This window comes from Periplaneta americana, chromosome 8 (genome assembly GCF_040183065.1).
Source record: "Periplaneta americana isolate PAMFEO1 chromosome 8, P.americana_PAMFEO1_priV1, whole genome shotgun sequence".
Taxonomy (NCBI): Eukaryota; Metazoa; Arthropoda; class Insecta; order Blattodea; family Blattidae; genus Periplaneta; species Periplaneta americana.
Genome location: NC_091124.1, coordinates 3,150,038 through 3,171,815, shown reverse-complemented (window position 1 = coordinate 3,171,815; position 21,778 = coordinate 3,150,038). Strand labels below are relative to the sequence as shown.

Here is a 21,778-nt window from a genome sequence, read left to right as displayed (position 1 = left end):
GCTCTTTGATCATTTGTAAAAAATATTGAGAAAAAACCTGGCATTATTAAGAGGGATTCGGCATTGTTTGCTTAGTGTCCCGGCAATAAGTTTCGAGGGTATTAAATAGATTATTTTCACACGCCTAGACTTGAACGGCGCAGTACCGCACGCACTGGCCGAGAGCTGAAGATAAGCGAGTGTTGGGCGTCATTTTACTCCTGTGTTTATGAAAACTTGTGATAAAGTTAGCCCAGCTATGCTCTACTAGACGAAACATCACGTGTTTGTCTCCTGGCCTTGCTTGTCTCGACTAGCTCTCGCCTCACAGTCAGCTGGTTAGTTCACGCGCATACTATTTATTTTCTTTATTTGATATTTTCAATACTTTCTTATCAACATATCATCAGTAAAAAATATGTGTTTATTTGTACTTTCAATGCGGAATCTAACCATATATTTTAAAAATATTTTTTTCGTGGGCAAAGGCGTCTTAATGAAGAAAAATCTAAATTTCTCCATTTCCATAAAAAGTAAGAAAATCTGTTTATATGTCAATATAAACTTTAACTTCTCAGCATCAAAATAAACCATGATTTTGATCATTGGGTGAAAGGGTTTCGGAGCCACAACAGTTTAAAGTTGCTAATTTTATGAAAATACGATAAATTTAAATATTTTTAATTTAAACACTATGAAGTTCTGATGCGTCAAACTTTGCACAAAGCATTGTATCACAGTTGTCAACGGACAGAAAAAGTTTCATTGTATTTAAAAATTGCAAGGTCAATTTTCTCTATATTTCGGTCGATTTGAGATGGAATAGCCCGTATGCTTCTGACTTCAGACACTTCCAGCTGTTTCCATAATCCTTCGTCAGCAGTATCTGCTATCTGACTCGCACTTTGATCTTTAATATACTATAGTTTGGCTTTTTTTTATGTAAGTAATTTCCTCTACAAAATATCATTACTAACTGAGATCCCAGAAGAGTTACAGCCTGAATAGTTGGTCTAATGATTCCAGCGTAAACATTGATAAGTAGGATTGTAACTAACAGGAATCCTGTTGCTGTTGACAGACGCCAGCTGTGCAACCTGCCGGTCAAGGAGACGACAGGGGACACCCAGCAGCCGGGGCCTGACATAGAGCTGTACCGCCTGGGCGTGCAGCTGTTTGAGAGGAGTCTGTAGGCTGCAACCCATTCTAGTTTCGCTCTGCTCTGCATTTTCTTTTGTATTTATTTATTTCAAGACTTGCGGCAGTGATTGTGTTAGTAGTGACGAAATGAATTGCAACTTGCCGGGAATATCGAGAGGAATGGCCTCACTTTGTGCTCACAAGTTCATTCAGAAGCATTTTTATACTATCTATACTATTTCCATTGCTGTTGCTTACATATTTATTTATAGAATTCTTTTTCTGTTAGGCTAAAACTATTACATAGTCAGTGAGCCTGACAATAATCGATTTCATATCATTCTGCATCATGTCTCTCACAGCTGAGCCGGCTGGTAATGTTGGGGACTGATTATACAAGTAGCAGGTACATAGACCGGGGACGTGAGCTAGTATGAGGGTACTGACTTGGTTCTGCAATCGATTATGGGGATAACAAGGTGAACATATACAAATCTGGACAGCTCTAAAAGTAAATATAAGCTACATAACATTACAAAGATATATGAAGAGTCCACTGCAAGAATGATGGATGTCACTTTCTTGTCGAAAATGAACCAAGACTGTCAATGAATAGCTTAAGGGGAGAGGATAGTATTTTTTGGTGAAAAATGAGTAAATTTTCAAAAAAAAAAAAAAATTCTTTAAAAGACTCTGTGATATGTATGGAATGCATAGCATAACATTTTGCGGGTATTTGTGCCCTTATCGGATGTTGAGTCGCCATTTTTAAACTTCCTGCGTTATGGATTTTTAAATCACTGCCCACTTTTATTGTTGTTTCCGGTAAATTAAATTTTCAAAAAAATTTTTTTTTTTCTTTAAAATACCCTTTGATATGTGTGGAATGCATTGCATAACATTTTGTGGGTATTTGTGCCCTTATCGGATGTTGAGTCGCCATTTTTAAACTTCCTGCGTTATGGATTTTTAAATCACTGCCCACTTTTATTGTTGTTTCTGGTAAATTAAATTTTCAAAAAATTTTTTTTTTTCTTTAAAATACCCTTTGATATGTGTGGAATGCATGGCATAACATTTTGTGGGTATTTGTGCCCTTATCGGATGTTGAGACGCCATTTTTAAACTTCCTGCGTTATGGATTTTTAAATCACTGCCCACTTTTATTGTTGTTTCCGGTAAATTAAATTTTCAAAAATTTTTTTTTTTTCTTTAAAATACCCTTTGATATGTGTGGAATGCATTGCATAACATTTTGTGGGTATTTGTGCCCTTATCGGATGTTGAGACGTCATTTTTAAACTCCCCGCGCTATGGATTTTTAAATCAAACGCCCGCTTTTATCGGTTTCCAGTAACTTGAGTTTTTTTTGCTACATTGCCAGACAAAAATGGTTATAATTTATGAACTGCTAAAGATACTTGCATGAAATTTAGAACACACATTCTTTAGACTATTAGGAAATTTTTCTCTGTAACAGAATTTTGTTAACTGATTTCATTTAAAAAATACGTCCGTTTGTTTGCAAGAAAGGAAATCAGAAAACTGTTATTAAATTGTAATTGTTTATTTTACAAACGTAGGGATTAATATCAAAATTCTGTTACAGACAGTTTGTAGAACATGCTTTTACAAATACATTGCAAAAAACTGTTTGAATCCATCTTTAAAAACGGTTTAGATATATCGGTTTTAGTACAATCCTGCATTGGGTATATTTTTTTCAAATTCGGGCCCCAAAATATTTTTTTTTTTCAAAATATTTTTGTTTGGTTGAGTTGCCACAGCTATGAGCTCTCTACATACAAAAAAATTAATATTTTACACCAAATAGGAAAAAAGTTAAAAAAAAAACCATCCTCTCCCCTTAAGACATATAGAATGTACATACAGAGTTATATGGCATTAACACTGATAGTCATTGTCCAGTAATGATCGGAAAATCACAGTTAAGCTTTGAGCACTAAGCATTTCAAACTTTCAATTGCTTCTCCTGCAAAATGTATTCCAAATGACATCCATCATTCTTGCAGTGGACTCTTCATATTTTTGCGTACCTTTCGTTATGTGCAGAAGAATTATCATAGAATTATTCGTGGGTTTGAGTTCCCTCCTTTCTTTTCTTGTGCTACAGTGTCTCTATATATAATATTGCTTGTCACCTCGTATGTTTGTATTACATAATTTACACATGTAATGTTCCTGTCATTCACTTCAAAACACTCACCAAATTCCGCTGCAGAAAATATGCACCTGAGAACCTTTAACCTTCGGCATTATTATTCAGCACCTATACAGTTTACAGTCCACACCTGTGGAGTAACGGTTAGCGCGTCTAGCCGTGAAACCAGGTGGCCCGAGTTCGATTCCCAGTCGGGGCAAGTTACCTGGTTGAGGTTTTTTCCGGGGTTTTCCCTCAACCCAATATGAGCAAATGCTGGGTAACTTTCGGTGTTGGACCCCGGACTCATTTCACCGGCATTATCACCTTCATCTCATTCAGACGCTTAATAACCTAAGCTGTTGATAAAGCGTCGTAAAATAACCTACTAAAAAAAAAATATACAGTTTACACGTGCTAGAGAACAGATGGCCATCTTGAAACCACCGTAACACACCCAAACAGTCCCCAACATTACAAACCTAATCATGACAAAGGCACATTTCTTTACTTTTCTTGTTTAAAATGTTTTGCTGGTAATAATGGATTTGTTTCAGATAGTTATGAATTACAGTACAGGATGTCCCATAAGTCAGTTGACAAAAATGTATTATTGTTGTTCTTGTTAACTAATGCTGAGTTCTTGGCAATAAAGCCATTAAATCTCTTGCCCTTCAATATAAGAGAGCGATGTAGCAAAAAGTATAACCATTTTAATATAATAATAATAATAATAATAATAATAATAATAATAATAATAATAATAATAATAATCCGTGGCACTACAGCCCGTGAAGGGCCTAGACTGACCAGCCAGCTGCTGGCCTCACACCCACATGCCGAAGCAGAGATGGACGATCATCCAACCAGAATGGAGGTATCGTGTGGTTAGCACGATGATCCCCCCAGCCGTTATAGCTGGTTTTCGCAACCGGATTTCACTACCGATCGTAGCTACCCAAGTGCATCACGATGCTGGGTGGGCACCGGTCCCATACACTGGCCGAAATTTCATGAGAAAATTTCTTCCCCCATGAGGACTTAAACCAGCGTAACGCGAGTCCTAGGCAGGATGCCTTAGACCGCAACGCCACTGCACGAGACCATTTTAATATAGAAACCATATTTTTATTGACGGTTATATCACCTACATGCAACCCCCAAACTGTTTGGAGGACCATACATGCCGTTTGTGAGCGGGTCCATAGGATCTAGCCAGGACAATTCAGGCAACTCCACTGACCATATCCCTTTTTCACCACTTAGGGAATCTTATGCATGCCATGGTAGGTCATCATGCTGAAATGGCATTCCCTACATTTTTTATGGAACATTTACAATTATACTGTTGTAATTTGATCCCCAGAGCTTTTTTTGTTAAAAACATGTTGCACCACAAGAAGGTGTGGATGGGATTTGAATATGAGAGGTTATGAAATGCAATTCACTATCCCTTGGAACTGGTATTATTATTGACCATTCGTAGTGTTCTGCCCAAGGGCAGGTCTTTCACTGCAAACCAAAAATTTTCCAATCTTTCCTATTTTCTTCTGCCTTCCTCTTAGTCTCCTCATATTATGATCCAGATACCTTAATGTCGTCTATCATCTGATATCTTCTTCTGCCCCGAACTCTTCTCCCGTTCACCATTCCTTCCAGTGCATCCTTCAATAGGCAGTTTCTTCTCGGCCAGTGACCCAACCAATTCATTTTCCACTTCCTGATCAGTTTCAGCAGCCGTGGCGAAAATGTGATCATGCGCTGAGCCACTGTGTAACCTGCAACGTGCATAGCACCTATGGAGGGAGGCGGACACCCGAAGGGGAAGTGAAGCAACTGTCTGACTTATTAACGGATTTTCATTTTCCTTACGTCAAGCACTTCAATATAATTTTATACAGTACAAGGCTACAAACTAATGTTTAGTACGTGTAACGAAGAAAGAAATGAACAATAAATGAACAATATCACAACCTAAAATGAACTGTCTTCAGAATGTCTCTGCGACAGAGTTTCAAAATCAGGAATTATGTCACTTACTGCCAGTCGTAGTTGATCACAAAGCTATTTGTCTGTCAGTCGTGATCTAAATTTGGTTTTTACTATTTTCATTGTTGAAAATAATTTTTCACAAACGTAAGTTGTAGCGAACATGGCTTCAACAGAGCAAGCAAAAGAACGAAGCTTCGGATATTTATTTTTTGCCAAAGATTTGAAAGTTCAACATTTGTCAAGTCCTTGCATCTAGCTTTCATTTAACATCACATTGTAAATCTGTGAGTTCAAATTGAAGAGCTAACCGCATTATTCGTACATCTGCTGAAAAAGGATCGAAATAATAATAATAATAATAATAATAATAATAATAATAATAATAATAATAATAATATAATAATAATAATAATAATTCACCTTTTAACGTTTGATGAGTAACATGTAGTATAATGCCGTTTTATGTTATACAACCGTTTTCCTCGTAATACTTGTGAACAAATCATACATTTAATATTCTCATCATATTGACAGCAAAAAAATACGTCCTCCCATCCTACTTGGAACTTTCGTCTTTGTAGAGGTACATGGTTTCGAAAGAGACATTTGCCACACGCAGGCCAGAGACAAATACAAATGGAATGGAGTTTGACTCCAGTGAGTGAGAGGGTGGGGGTTGGCGGAGGTGAGAAGCAAGAGAAAATGCATAGCTCTCACTTTGAGCCACATTGTCTCGCGAGTCGCATTCTCGCGACGGCTGAGTTTCAGCATCATTCTTTCTTCACCCACTCTCTCCAACACAGCTTCATTTCTTATTCTGTCTGTCCATTTCACACGCTCCATTCTTCTCCATATCCGTATTTCAAATTATTATTGTTGATAGATTTCATTTACGAACGCGATGTCATTGCAGATAACATTTATTACAAACAACATGTTAGTGATCTACTTTATATGCTCAGAAATTGCCCTCCTTTTTTTTTAGTAAAAAGATAATATATCTTCAATACTAAAATACAAATCATGTCAAAAATATTTTGACAAGGTAGGTTTTCGAATTCAGACTGAATACATTCCTTGAAATGTTCCACATCACAAATTTCCACTGAATAAACTCTTCTCTTGTCGAGGTGGAGGTGTGGTGTTTGTAAATCATTCCACAAACTGAACAACATCACTGTAATTGTGGTCATGTTTCCAACAATTTCTGAAGTATAAAAACACACTCTTTCGTAGAAACTTTCTATTCATCATGCACTTGTCCACTAATCCAAGTCTACAAGTGCTTTTTAATAGTCACCACTTACTAATAGCAATACAACCCCATGGCTACTATGCTAGTCAATGAAGAGATGAATGACTGCAGTGTTAACTGACTTATGGACCACTCTGTATAATTAATAACATAGACAAGGACAGTTACAGTATAATCTACTTTGTTTTCACTGTACAATGGTCTGAAGGCTATGTGGGGGAGACATCCACTCATGAAACTCTATGCTGCACTTGTTTTATGCAGTTGGGACTACTGAAGAATACAATAAATCCATATTACACCCTACTGATGAAACAAACAGCGTATTCCGAATCTAAGCGCTGAGCAATCTGATGGCATCACGGTGTTCCGAATTTCACCGATGGAATCACTGATGCTCCACCGGTGTTGCACCGGTGCCATCAGCTTGCAGAGGTGGTGGCAGTCTCCATCAGCCGCCATCAGTGAATCTGATTGGTTCTTGCACAGGGCGGGAATTAGCAGACGAATGACATCGTGCACTGTTGTGTCATGGCGGTGTGTTCTGCTGTATTGTTTGTAATGAGCATAACGTAAAAACAATATGTTAATGGCTTATGAGCGAACATGTCAACGGACCAGTTATTGCTACCGGTTCAAGAAATAAATTGTTTATGCTCTCTTTTCTTTGAACGAGATGGCAGTACGGAAATTTCGCAAAATTTTGCTAGCGTAGCACAGACAACAGCTTGTACAGTCGCCATGACAGCCATCGATCCTTCCAGCAGTTTTGTTCCTATTTTGCTGCAGCGTGACGTCATTGTTGTCCACCGGTCCAGTGAGATTCGGAATACGCTAAAAGTTGGTGACGATGACGTTATATAATTATATATGCAAGGCATACCAAAAGCCGTCGCCCTGGTTGGCAAGTTGGTATAGCGCTGGCCTTCTATGCCCAAGGTTGCGGGTTCGATCCCGGGCCAGGTCGATGGCATTTAAGTGTGCTTAAATGTGACAGGCTCATGTCAGTAGATTTACTGGCATGTAAAAGAACTCCTGCGGGACAAAATTCCAGCACATCCGGCGACGCTGATATAACCTCTGCAGTTGTGAGCGTCGTTAAATAAAACATTTCATTTCATCATACCAAAAGCCTCAACAAACTTCTAACTTAACCTAACCTGTCACTGATTCTCGGCCTTAACGAAAACTCTCAATCTACCAAAAAATGTAAAGTTCCGTATTGTATTCTCCAGTAGAGCCTTGCAGTTTCACTACTTATTTTAACCAAAATAACCAATTAAAAAATTCGATCTGTGAAGCACTTCACAACAATGGAAATAATAGCATGAAATGCCTTCTGAATGACGAGCAGCTATTGCTTCTGTATCTGGAAGAAGCTCTTAACCTAGTTGCTGTGTGAATTTTCTGTCTCTTTCATTCTTCTGAGTGGGAATATGTCTTGTTCGTTTGTTTTGGTTGATGAATTCAAAACTTGTGGATAAATGTTAACATGTTGGACGTAGATGTGACTTGTTCCAGCATTCTTTGAAAATGTAGCAACAGTTCTGAAGAATTCTGCCAAGAATTGTGGAATATGGCGAAGAAGAAACATCCCGGACGATTGTAACAGTGAGAGTTCGTATTCGAAGATGTTGAATAAGACAACATGGTGGTGTACATAGTACTTTTATACTGTATCATACTAGAACAGCTTAAGTTACGGTCTAAATGTTAGATATAAAATCATTGGAAACAATTCAGTGAAGGACTGTGTTCGCAACTTAATACAGGTTTTCCTTACATGTGGGCCCAGTTTATTTATGTCTGATTGCTGAGAACAGAACTACTGCTACAACTACTATTCTTTTTTCTTCCAGTGACAGGGCCCTTGACTTGTCGTTATTCGTTCCAACTCTACAAGCATGATCATAGATGTCACTAGTGCTGAGAAGCATGGACCACTTAGTTCATCAGAAACTATCCAGAGTGCACCACAGACAGTGGGTTCACTTTACACTCGTGATGAAATGATAATGATGGTGATGGTGTTAGTGGTGGTGGTGGTGGTGATGATGATGATGATGATGATGATGATGATAGAGAGTTGTTACAGAGGTGTGAAAATTATTAGAATAATCTTAATTTTAAAGGTTTTTTAATAGTTCCTTCACAAATATTAATTGAATTGATGAATATTGGTATATATTACTATACTGATGTAGGATATATTTACTACTAACAATGCCGGAAAGCATTGTTGTACATTGGTATTTTTCTTATTTTACAATTGTTATGGGAATTCAGAAATTATTATATTATGTTGGCGGAATTGTAAACATAAAAAATTAATTAAGAAATGCTTTAAACAAATTGTTCTTTGCGTTTACATTGTTGTGAAGGTTCAAATGAACGTATACATCTGTTTTGTACATATAATTTTTTATGTTTCCAATTCCGCCAACATAATATAATAATTTCTGAATTCCCATAACAATTGTAAAATAAGAAAAATACCAATGTACAACAATGCTTTCCGGCATTGTTAGTAGTAAATATATCCTACATCAGTATAGTAATGTATACCAATATTCATCAATTCAATTAATATTTGTGAAGGAACTATTAAAAAAACCTTTAAAATTAAGATTATTCTAATAATTTTCACACCTCTGTACGTTGTCACAGGGAAACTGGAGTACCTGGGAAAAACCCCTGTTGCATGGCCTGTGGGTTTGCCTAACACAAGATATAAATTCAAGGTGGATGTACCAGGATTTGAACCTGGGATCCTAAGACATGTTCAATTTCATATTCAAATACTGTCTGTGCCAAGATTTTTAGAGTTCTGATTCACAATAACAATCCATAGCTTTCAATATTTTTTTTTTTTATTTTACTAGGTTAGCTCAGGTTATTTTAGCGTCTGAATGAGATGAAAGTGATAATGCCGGTGAAATGAGTCTGGGATCCAGCACCGAAAGTTACCCAGCATTTGCTCGTATTGGGTTGAGGGAAAACCCCAGAAAAAACCTCAACCAGGTAACTTGCCCCGACCGGGAATCGAACCCGGGCCACCTGGTTTCATGGCTAGCGCGCTAGCTGTTACTCCACAGGTGTGGACAGCTTTCAATAACATTGGCCCTTATTAAGGTAACAAAATCTTTCTTTTCGTCTTCAAGGAGCACAAGGAAGGCATACTCCTATATTAGAATCTTTTAAAAATAAATATTGTGATTTCTGCTATTGCTATCCATAGTCTTCGTTCTTTCCTCTCTATTTATTTTTTTATGTGGAACATTTCTGTGTACCACTCGAGAAAAATTGTAATGAAAATTACAGCATTGCTCTTTGTGGAAGTTGTGTTGATGCAGCCTGTAATGAATTCATTAATTAATTCATTCATTTGTTCATTCATGACTCAGATTATGCTTCTGCTACAACATTGATCAAATGGAATGCTCAACCTATACTTTTATTATGTTCGCAGATTCATTTTCATTTGTTTTTATATTTTAAGAGATTATGTGCATCACAGCATTTCCTGAAAGAAACCACCCAGCCATCTGGGATGTCGTCTGTTTATATTGGCAATTCCAACAATAACGATGACTTATTAATAAATAAATGAATAACGTATTTTGATGCTTTTTTATTTCAGTGATTCATATCTTTATACAAGAGGGCCGTGTTATAACAATTGCTGTAGATCTGTGATTTCGGTATCAGATGGATTTGAAAAACATTCACGTGAAATGTTTTTAACTTGTAAAAGCTTTACGAAATTTTAAAATTAATTTTAATTAAAAAAAATTATTAATCGTCCACAAATGAAGTTCTTAATAAATACGGGGAGTATAAAGACAGAAATAGTTAATTTAACATAGTTTAATTCTAAAGTACTTAACTATAATATTAATTTCCAAATGAATCCAATTCTCTGTAATGACATATTATTATTCATTACAGTTTCAAACAACTCATTGGCGTGATATTGATGTGTGAATCGTTTCGACTATCAACTGCATTGTTGTCTGCAGACTAGGCCTCATGGAATGAGGAAGCGATTATGAAGTAGTTAACGAGAAGGCTCTGCCTTGTTAGATTTAAATGCGGGGAGTATGAAGACAGAAATGAAAAGAAATATCAAACTTTTATTTCAAACCCCAACCATGGTCACAATAATGATCACGAACAGCATTAACGTTTAACGAAATTATAGGGGTTTTTTTTTTAGTACGTTATTTTATGATGCTTTATCAACAGCTTTGGTTATTTAGCGTCTGAATGAGATGAAGGTGATAATGCCGGTGAAATGAGTCCAGGGTCCAACACCCAGCATTTGCTCATGTTGGGTTGAGGGAAAACCCCGGAAGAAACCTCAACCAGGTAACTTGTCCTGACCGGGAATCGAACCCGGGCCACCTGGTTTCGCGGCTAGACGTGCTAACCGGAAATTATAGGGATTTGTTGAAACCACTGTCACTTCTATATTTGCATTCTAGTCAGGAAATACTTCTAATATAATAGATTTCAATAGTGATTTTATTTTTTGTCATCCCAAAGGGGTCAGACTCTATAATTTCGTGTATACATTAAAGTTATAAGTTTTCGAACATTTGCCTAAGAGTGGCATAAATCCCTCAGCTCTCTCCTTTTGTATAGTTCCATGCCGTAGTGTCATGGTCTAAGGGATGATGTCTAGAACTCATATTACAAAATGCTCATGAAGAAAGAATTTTCTCATGAAATTTCGGCCAGTGTATAGGACCAGTACCTACCTAGCATAATGATGAAAAATATGGGGAGCTGTCGCCCTCGATAGTGTAGTTGGTATTGTGCTGGCCTTCTATGCTCGAGGTTGCGGGTTCGATCCTGGCTGAGGTCGATGGCATTTAAGTGTGTTTAAATGCTACAGGCTCATGTCAGTAGATTTATTGGCATGTAAAAGAACTCTTGTAGGACAAAATTCCGGCACATCCGGTGACGCTGATATAACCTCTGCAGTTGTGAGTGTCGTTAAATAAACCATAATTTTAAAAAAAATATGGGGAGCTATGATAGATAGTGAAATCTAATTATGAAAACCAGCTGAAAAAGGTCAGACGAGATACCTGCAAAAATTTGAATGTGTTGTTTATCACTATTGATTTGGAAAACATTCTTCCAGAGTTAGACCTGAAAATTCAACTGTGTAGCTCTATCAGTTCTTTATTCCATGATGTGTTGCAATTGGCATGAAATTGTACAAGAAAACTGTTCTGCTTACAATGTACAAGATCTTCCCAGAACAGTTTCTGGGTTAGGTTACACGAAATATGAAAAGTTGTGAAGATCGTCACATAATAAATGTTTTTTAAGTTAGTGGACCATTAAATTGACTGAAGTAACATTTAACTGACACGCTATACTTCAAGTGGAGCACTGTCATTGGCTGCAATCAAGCGATTTTCGCGAGAGATGGCACCATTATAAATGTCCATAAACGTATTTTTGTTGGTCTAAATTATCGTAACAAATCAATATTATACATTTTTCCATATTAGATCTGTAACTGAATTTGTGTCCCTCACCAAAGAAGAGCTTCAATGTATTACAGCTGATATTCCTCATAGATCATTCTTCTTTCTTGGTCTACCCCTCTTTTTTTTTTTCTCTTAAGTACGAGGCGTGTTCTTAAAGTAAGTTCCAAAAGGGTGTAGTAAGTAAACGGGAAGATATTTACAAACCATTTTTGTTGCATTGTATTCCCCACACTTCAATTACTTCTCAACATAATCTCCACCATTATTGAGGCATTTATCGAGTCGTGGCACAAGTCTTTCTATCCCCTCATTGTAGAATTGCGATGCGAACCACTCCCGCACTGCTGTTTTCACTTCATCGTCGCCATCAAAACTTTTGACCACCGAGGAACTTGTTGAGGTGCAGGATGAGATGAAAGACACTCGGAGCCAAATCCAGGCTGTAGGGGGGATGGTTAATTTATTTCAGCCAAATTTCGAGATGAGATTTTGGGTGTCACGAGCTGTGTGTGGCCATCTTCTGACCATTCCATCACTAATGACATCATCACCATACACCTCACAAAGTTGACGAATGTCAGCCAGTTTGATGTTTCTCGCATTCAAGAAACGGATAACAGAGCGCATCTCACAGTCGGCGAGGTGCTTGATCACTTTAAACATTTCAACTGATCACAACTAAAGGCTGATTCACAATAAACCGGAAACGAGAATCGGAACGAAAACGAAAACGGTAAAATGGTTAAAATGTGTACATTTAAATGTGAGCATTCACAATTAACGAAAAGCTTGCCGGAGCCCAGGATCGGGAACGGAGAGTTGGCCAAGTTTCAACTTTGGCGTTCACGTTTCCGATCACAGCCCACTAGATTCATTCTATTGCCATCTAAAAGCTATTTTGTCGTCGTATATTTTGTAGCAAGAAGACCGTGACATAACCTATGCATTATTTTGTTCTGTGCTGTGCATCATGGAGCAAGTTTTATTTGATGAGACTCTAATATTGAGTGTTGAGGAAAATCCTCACATTTATGATAAGCCTCGTATAAAGATGAGAAAATGAAGGAGAATACATGGCTTTCAATAGCTGCGTCTTTGAACACCGATCGAAAGTGAATCATATTTTATTACTGTATTGGTTGTATTACACACTACATATTCATGCTTCAATTCAATAACTACTGTTGTGTTCATTTTTGTTCTATTACAAATGTTTCTGCTCTAATTATTTTACGTTATGGTAGACTTAAAATAGGTTGTGATAATAAAGATGCATGGGCATATATTATATAGTACCGTACCTAATGAAATGTTTCAGTTGAAATTTCGAAGTTGTTTAACCTGTGTTAATGTTGGCTGCCTTGTACTCATGAGAGAACGCCATTGGTCAATTATACACAAATAACATCAGAATGCGTAATATCGACTTTACATATCGTTATTGACATGCATATCGATATGCATAGTCGTCTACGTTCTCGGTTTATTGTGAATCAAAAATTTTCATATTCACGTCCTCTGCTTCTCGTTTTCATTCTGGTTCTCGTTCCCGGTTTATTGTGAACCAGCCTTAACCACACACACACGGACTGAAGTTCTGGAACTGCATGCACAGCTTGCTTGAGGACTGAAGAAGAAAACACGCATGCACAAAATAATTGCAGCGATGCGATGGCTATAATTGAAAACGGAACTTACTTTAAGAACACGCCTCGTAGTTATACCTTATTTTGGTATTTTGTCATTGCTTATAATTAATGTGAAGTTTTTTAAGTGCCATAAATTCCTCAGAAAATAAATTTGAATACTTTCATTGTCGCTTTTAATAATATGTGTTTTGCTGTGCAGTAATGTAGTATTGTATAAGGTTGAAGCACCAGTTCTGTTCTCAGGTGTAAGTGATCATTAGAACCATTATTTTCACTTGGGTATAGTTTACAAACATACATTCTTCATCCCTGTCCCTTTTAGATACTAGTATTGTTATCTTACTTTGATTACTGCTAAGGATACACTGAGGAAAGCTCTCGATAAATTTTCAGTCAGCTGTCTGGAGGCACCATTTTAGAAGGCTGCACTCTCTGGATGGCCCTTTAAACATCCGCTCCTCTCTGAATGCTGTAATTCGTTTTTCTTAGATATTGCTTCACTAAAAATTCTGCTACTTCTCTAAATTTCTTACTATGTACATGAATTTTTTTCTAGGTCTTCTTAAGCAGAGAGAGATTTAAAGAAAAATAAATAGTCTGGCCTTAATTAAGGATGACACGATCCAGAAATTAATAGCAACAATATTTTGGATTAAAGATGAATATTGAATAATTTCAAGGAAAAATTGTTCCGGAGCCGGGTATCGATCCCGGGACTCTTCGCTTAGCACACGAATGCTCTTCCGACTGAGCTACCCCAGGAACTATACACGACACCATCACAATTTCTCCTTTAAATCCACACAACTCAAATGGACTGACAAGATGCTAGAACCTAACTTTGAGTGCACATAATTCTGTGTGACTTAAATTATGGCTTCCTGTTAACGTACCTCCAGTAACGAATGTATTATACAAATCTGGCTTTCAGGTAGTAGCTCCCTGTAAAGCAGGTTTGAATAATTTCAAGCTCACAAGCAAACGTTCTGATGGGGGCAGATAAAAAAAGTTAATTTTTTTTCTCTACCATCATGTTAATAATGTCAAAAGAAGTGCTTATACAAATTTTGGCCACTCGACCGCAATTACGAGGACGTCCAGAAAGTGATTTTCCCTGGTGTCGTTTGTAGAAAAAGCACAATTTCAGATACAGCAATTGTTGCGCTATTTGTCAACATATCCCCCACTGGATTTGAGACATATGTCATATCTTGGGATCAATTTTTGTGTCGTAGAAGTCATCCGCTTCAGATTGGAACCAGTGTTTGACTGCGTCTGCAGTTCTCTCTGCCGATCCCATGATGTGAGAAATGTCTCAAATCCATTGTAAAATATATTGAAAAATACCTCAATAATTGCTGTGTCCGTTCCAATAAATTTGTCCAATGAATACATATGAATAGATACCCGAAATGAGCATAATGCTCGTGCTCGGGTACAGTCCAGTAGTCTACATAAATTTTACAGGGATCAAATAATAATGCTGATGATATAAATAATAGTAACAACAACAACAACAACAATAATAATAATAATAATAATAATAATAGTAACAATAATAATAATAATAATAATCGTGACAGATATGATACAAAGATTGTAATACAAAATAATTCATTAATAATAATAATAATAATAATAATAATAATAATAGTGATAAAACAAAAATATTTACAATAATAAAATAAATACTAAGACGGATAAAATAAAATATAAAACCACTAGCGAGAGTTAACACAACTTAAATAAGCATATAATAACCGGAAAAAAAGATGAACTCGAAAATCAACAGAAAAGTTCGTTGTATCGCAGACGACAGCAACCGCCGTATTGACATTGTGTTGTGCATTAATGGTAGTAGGGGGGAGCTGAAAGTCTACGTAACTGCCGTTCTCTTCGAATCTTCTCGTACAATCATGGGAAGTTAATGTTGAAAAAACAAAATGTCTACGAGTCAAACTGTTCATTATTACCAGGATAAATACAAATAATACTGAAATATATTAATCGAGTTTCAGTGAAATTGTGTCTTTTTTCTGTTAGCGGCCCCTGACGAACTTATTTTTTTATGGCCCTCATAATTGCGGTCGAGTGGTCAAAATTTGTATAAGCACTTCTTTTGACATTATTAACATGGTGGAAGAAAAATATAACTTTTTTTATCTGCCTCCATCAGAACGTTTGCTTGTCAGTCGGGAGAGCACTAAGTGAAGGGTCCCGGGATCGATACCCGGTTCTGGAACAATTTTTCCTTGAAATTATTCAAACCTGCTTTACAGGGAGCTACTGCCTGAAAGCCAGGTTTGCATAAAGATGAATATTGTTACAAAAATAAATTGTAATAATTAGGCACCATTGATATCAATAGTAATATAAAATCTCAAAAGATAACGTTTATAAATAAATAATTTTAATTAAAATTAGAATATGATATATCCTTAATTAAGACCTTCTGAGAGGCTATTTATATGCAGCATAATATTGGTACAAATTTTCAAATATATAGCTCAAATACTTACTTACTGGCTTTTAAGGAACCCAGAGGTTCATTGCCGCCCTCACATAAGCCCACCATTGGTCCCTATCCTGAGCAAGATTAATCCAGTCTCTACCATCATATCCCACCTCCCTCAAATCCATTTTAATATCATCTTCCCATCTATGTCTCTGCCTCCCCAAAGGTCTTTTTCCCTCCGGCCTCTATATGCATTTCTGGATTCACCCATACGTGCAACATGCCCTGCCCATCTCAAACGTCTGGATTTAATGTTCCTAATTATGTCAGGTGAAGAATGCAATGCGTGCAGCTCTGCATTGTGTAACTTCCTCCATTCTCCTATAACTTCATCCCTCTTAGCCCCAAATATTTTCCTAAGAACCTTATTCTCAAACACCCTTAATCTCTGTTCCTCTCTCAAAGTGAGAGTCCAAGTTTCACAACCATACAGAACAACCGGTAATATAACTGTTTTATAAATTCTAACTTTCAGATTTTTTGACAGCAGACTGGATGATAAAAGCTTCTCAACCGAATAATAACAGGCATTTCCCATATTTATTCTGTGTTTAATTTCCTCCCGAGTATCATTTATATTTGTTATTGTTGCTCCAAGATATTTGAATTTTTCCACCTCTTCGAAGGATAAATCTCCAATTTTTATAGTTCCATTTCGTACAATATTCTGGTCACGAGACATAATCATATACTTTGTCTTTTCGCGATTTACTTCCAAACCTATCTCTTTACTTGCTTCCAGTAAAATTTCCTTGTTTTCCCTAACCGTTTGTGGATTTTCTCCTAACATATTCACGTCATCCGCATAGACAAGCAGCTGATGTAACCCGTTCAATTCCAAACCCTCTCTGTTATCCTGGACTTTCCTAATGGCATACTCTAGAGCAAAGTTAAAAAGTAAAGGTGATAGTGCATCTCCTTGCTTTAGCCCGCAGTGAATTGGAAACGCATCTGACAGAAACTGACCTATACGGACTCTGCTGTAACTTTCACTAAGACACATTTTAATTAATCGAACTAGATAATCCAGATATGGAGGGTAGCTGCGAATATATTGAATAAGCAGTCGTGGACAACCGATAAGGGGTGGTCCTCCAGCTTGGGGGTTGGGCGAAGGGCTAACAACCCATCACCGTAAAAAACAGCTTGTTACGAAATAGCTCAAATGGTTAAGAAAATTGAAATTTCACCTTAGTGTATCCTTAATGGTCTTAACCACTTGATGTCTTTTACAGTTCTTATGTTCTTTGTTGTTAGATTTTGGAGTCTTATGAACCGAGCCTAAAATTCCTCCAAAGGGACACTACTTCCTCGCAACAGAAGAACTGACTTCTGGCAGCTGTAATTCCCTTCTACTCACTGCCTTCATTGGCTAACTGACAGAAACTGGATTTGTTACTTGCCTTTCGAGCATTACAAGGCAAATGGGGACAAGTGTTGCCACACAGATCCTTAGTTCAGTTGTTATCATGTTGTAAACACTTAGTGCTTAGCAGAAATGAATACAAAATCTTTTCCTGTCGCCTCCGGGGGAGGAGAGGGGAACACTGCTATTTTCAATGCCGCACTGGCCCTGTACCTTCCACGTGCTTCACTAGAGATGTCAAGTCGACCTGGTTGGCAAGTTGGTATAGCGCTGGCCTTCTATGCCCAAGGTTGCGGGTTCGATCCCGGGCCAGGTCGATGGCATTTAAGTGTGCTTAAATGTGACAGGCTCATGTCGGTAGATTTACTGGCATGTAAAAGAACTCCTGCGGGACAAAATTCCGGCACATCCGGCGACGCTGATATAACCTCTGCAGTTGCGAGCGTCGTTAAATAAAACATAACATTTAACACTAGAGATGTCAGAAGTCGGTTCTTGAGTAACAGTGGTACATTAATTGCCAGTCTTAATTTTTAATGCATTTAAATCTGGGCTCTAGTGATCACTCATCCAGACTGCAAAGGCCCGTCCACAATGAAAATTAAACATAACCGTAACATGAACACAGAAGTTTGCGCCCAGACTACCAAATGGGATCATTCACAATGATTCACATAAGCATTGACATAAACATTACCGTAATACGTTAACATGAAAGTTTGCAAACTCCAAACTTCCATGCTTATGCTTACGTGATTTGTAAACAGAACACAATCGTGGAGCGCTGAAGTATACGACAGAATATGAGAAAATGGCGTCTTGTTATCACAGTCTACTACATACAGTCGCGAAGCTCAATATGTAGTGAAAATGCAAACATGGGTAGTTGCCCACCACTAGGATCGCTACTATCGCCTCATCATCGCAGATCTCTCTCCTAGCAGCCGAAAAAATATGTTACACTTTCGTTGTCGTGTTCTTTTGGAAAAAATACCTTCCTTCCATTATTGAAATATTAAATGCATAAAGTTAATTTATTATTTTAATGAATGCATATTAAATTCCACCATAAACTCGAAGATACCTGCAAGAAATAAGTTAATATAATTTTTGTTTGTGCAAAAACGAACTGAAATTTACTATAATAGCTTCACTCATTCAAGATTATAGCGATAATTAACTATGAAACCAATAAATATTAATTTGCATTTCTCTTTACAACAATAATAATGGAAATATGAATTAATGGAGTAACTTACGTGTACCGGTACTTGTAGTGTAGGCTTACGTAGTTAACAAAGTGGGATGAGGTTAAGCAATAATAATCACACCAGAATTGGAAATAAAACGTGATCAATAAATTTTATTGTAACAGACTTTTTCTACGTCTCTAGTAAAGCAACAAATAAAAATAACAACAAAATTAACAGCTATAATTAAAAACATATCCTTCGAAGAAAAAAGTAGGCCTAAGCAATAATAATCCCACCAGAATTGAAAATAAAACGTGATCAATAAATTTAATTAAAACAAACTTAATTTTTCTACGTCTTTAGTAAAATAACACATAAAAATAATAACAAAATTAATAGCTACAATTAAAAATATATCCTCTGAAAAAAAAGTAGACTTAACCTTTATTTCTCAGGAAATTTAGCAGCCTAAGTGACAGAACTTTAACCGGTATCTAATGTCCTTTCGGTTAGACTGAAACATTTCATTGTGAAATGTATTCAAACAGTCACAAAGAACTTCAAATTAACAGTTTTGTTTCTGCACAGCATTCCTGTGGAAACCCAGGAACCTTTCTGAATCTTTCGGAAATCGGAAAAAGGTTAACTCTGGCCTCTTTCTCTTACTGTTGCTACAGTTTATACCACTACAAACGTCTCCTCCTTGTCCCATATTATTATTCAAATTATTATATTTTAGCCATTAACATTTTCATTATAACCAATGACGGACATTTCACAAGCATCAATGTGAAATACGCAACGAGCTAGCACTCGATAGAAATACGACACAGTCCAAAGTCGACCATGGACAGTCTATTGTTTCTAGTTGCTAACCGCTTGGAGCGCTTTATCACGAGATTTGCAAAAAAACACCTCAAGCTTCGCGACTGTCTATATTAGACTGTGTTGTTATGTTTCCATGGTTACCAAGTATGTTTGCTGTTATGTTTATGTTCCCATCGTGAATGATGGTATGACTTCTTGATTTTACCGTAACGTTAAGTTAACGCTTACGTTATGTTTAATTTTCATTGTGAATGAGCCTTAACAGACCCACGTGTAAAGAAACTCTTTGTATGTTGCACAAGTTGCTGTCTTGATTTACTGCAAAGAATGAACTGATAAATATTCCATCATTGAATTACACAGATTATTATATTTTGTCTCGGACTTGAATTATAGATTCCGTTCAATGCATTTGTTGTTTCTTTGTGTTTTATCGACCCCATGTTCTTCATTCCCCGTCAGCCTCTAACGTAGCTCAGTTGCAAGGAGTGTTTGTCTCCTGATCCAGAGCTGGACTCAGGTTTGGGTTCGATTCCCGCTTGGGCTGATTATCTGGTTGGGGTTTTTTCCCCCCGAGGTTTTTTCCAACTGTAAGGCGAATGCCAGATAATATATTGCGAATCTTGGGCCTCATCTCGTCAAGTACCACCTCGCTATCACCAATTCCATCTACTCTAAAAGTCAGTATAGCGCTGGCATTCTGTGCTCGAGATTACAGGTTCTATCCCGGCCCAGGTTGATGGCATTTAAATACGCTTAAATACTATAGGCTCATATCAGTAGATTTACTGGCATGTAAAAACTCCTGCGGGACAAAATTCTGTCAAATCGGTAACGCTGATATAACCTCAGCAGTTGCGAGCGTCGTTAAATAAAACTTTTTTTTAACTCTAAATAATATAGTAGTTGATATAAAATCGTTAAATAACCAGGCTGGTCTAACCTTCGATAGATGACCCTGTGTTCTGAACCACGGGCTTTCTCAATACAAGTCATAAATCGGAGTTACATCGGGGATCGAACCTGGGCCCGTGGGGTTAGAGGTCTAGCATGCTAGCCATTAGACTACTTTGGCGACTGTTATGTTTTGCTGGGTATAGGTCATAGAGATTTAACATTGTCGTAAGAAACCAATGCATAAAAACAACGAAGAACTAAATCAGTGAATTATGTTTAGAAATTAGCAGCCTGTGACGATTCGTAAAACAAGAGAACATCATTTGTGGTTGCCAAGACAGAGCCTGATGTTCTCTTGTTTCATAAATTGTGAAAGCATGGTAATAATTTTTCAAACATAGCTCACAGATTAAGTCATTTCTTCATTATTTTTATTCATAAAAGTTTCTTATAAAAGCGTCAAATTACTGTATCTTTACGCAGAAAAACACATGGCATAGTGTTCTATTATGCGTAAAACTGATTTCGTCACATGCAAAAACAATAGGCGATCTATTTCCATCCAAAGATAACAGAAAAAAAAGCAACATCTAGGTCAAAGGCTTCGTGGATTTACAGAAATATCTCGAGTATGATAATTCTATTTAGGTGTTGAGGTATGTTTTAGATTATTGTATTACAGTTAAAATATTACGACGCGTAAAAAAAAAAAAAAATGAGATTTCTTCCGTATGTGCGTTGGCGGCCACGAAACATTATAGTTTGGAGTCTGAGTATATCTTGTTGGTATCACTGATAATATATATTTTTTTTTACTACGGCTACAGTTCTTCGAATATTTGTTCCACATTGAAAATTAAAAAATGTGTTTCCTTCTAACATACGTTTGAAGTGCGGATATTTGTAGAGTTTGTAATCTGATTTTATATCGAAGTTCATCGTATACAGTAGTTAAGGTAATTTTTATACAGTCAATATTATAGATAATCATGGTTTATAGTGGCAATGAGTTTGTGAATTGTTTAATCGGAACATCAAAATCTTCCAAAAGGGAGGATACGTCGCCATTAAAAACAAAGTGCATTAAAACTGTTTCTCGTCTCCCTGGGGTCGATGTTCGTTACATTGCATCGTTTTGTTGAGTAGCTTAGAGATACAGATAGGCCCCTACGTAAATATCACAATGTAAACAAATTCGTAAGTGTTCAAGTTGTGATGTCGAGTGAGATATCTAAAATGGACCAGGGATGTTGTGAGTGAAAGGTGATCTGGTAAGTGCTGCAAACTAAGTTGGAAACA

At 36.9% G+C, this 21,778-nt stretch overlaps 1 protein-coding gene across 5 annotated transcripts in view; it reads left to right on the top strand.

Annotated features, from left to right (window-relative positions):
• LOC138704413 (zinc finger CCCH domain-containing protein 13-like) overlaps positions 1–19,993 on the top strand; it is a 124,607-nt gene extending 104,614 nt beyond the window's left edge. For 4 of the 5 annotated variants that reach the window (XM_069832264.1, XM_069832261.1, XM_069832262.1 and 1 more), the window contains one exon: positions 1,061–19,993. In XM_069832264.1, the coding sequence (XP_069688365.1) occupies positions 1,061–1,172 (112 nt within the window). In that variant the 3' untranslated portion in view covers positions 1,173–19,993. The remainder of the gene's footprint in view (positions 1–1,060) is intronic. The other variant, XR_011333343.1, reaches the window with a different exon arrangement.
• The last annotated feature ends 1,785 nt before the right edge of the window (positions 19,994–21,778 follow it).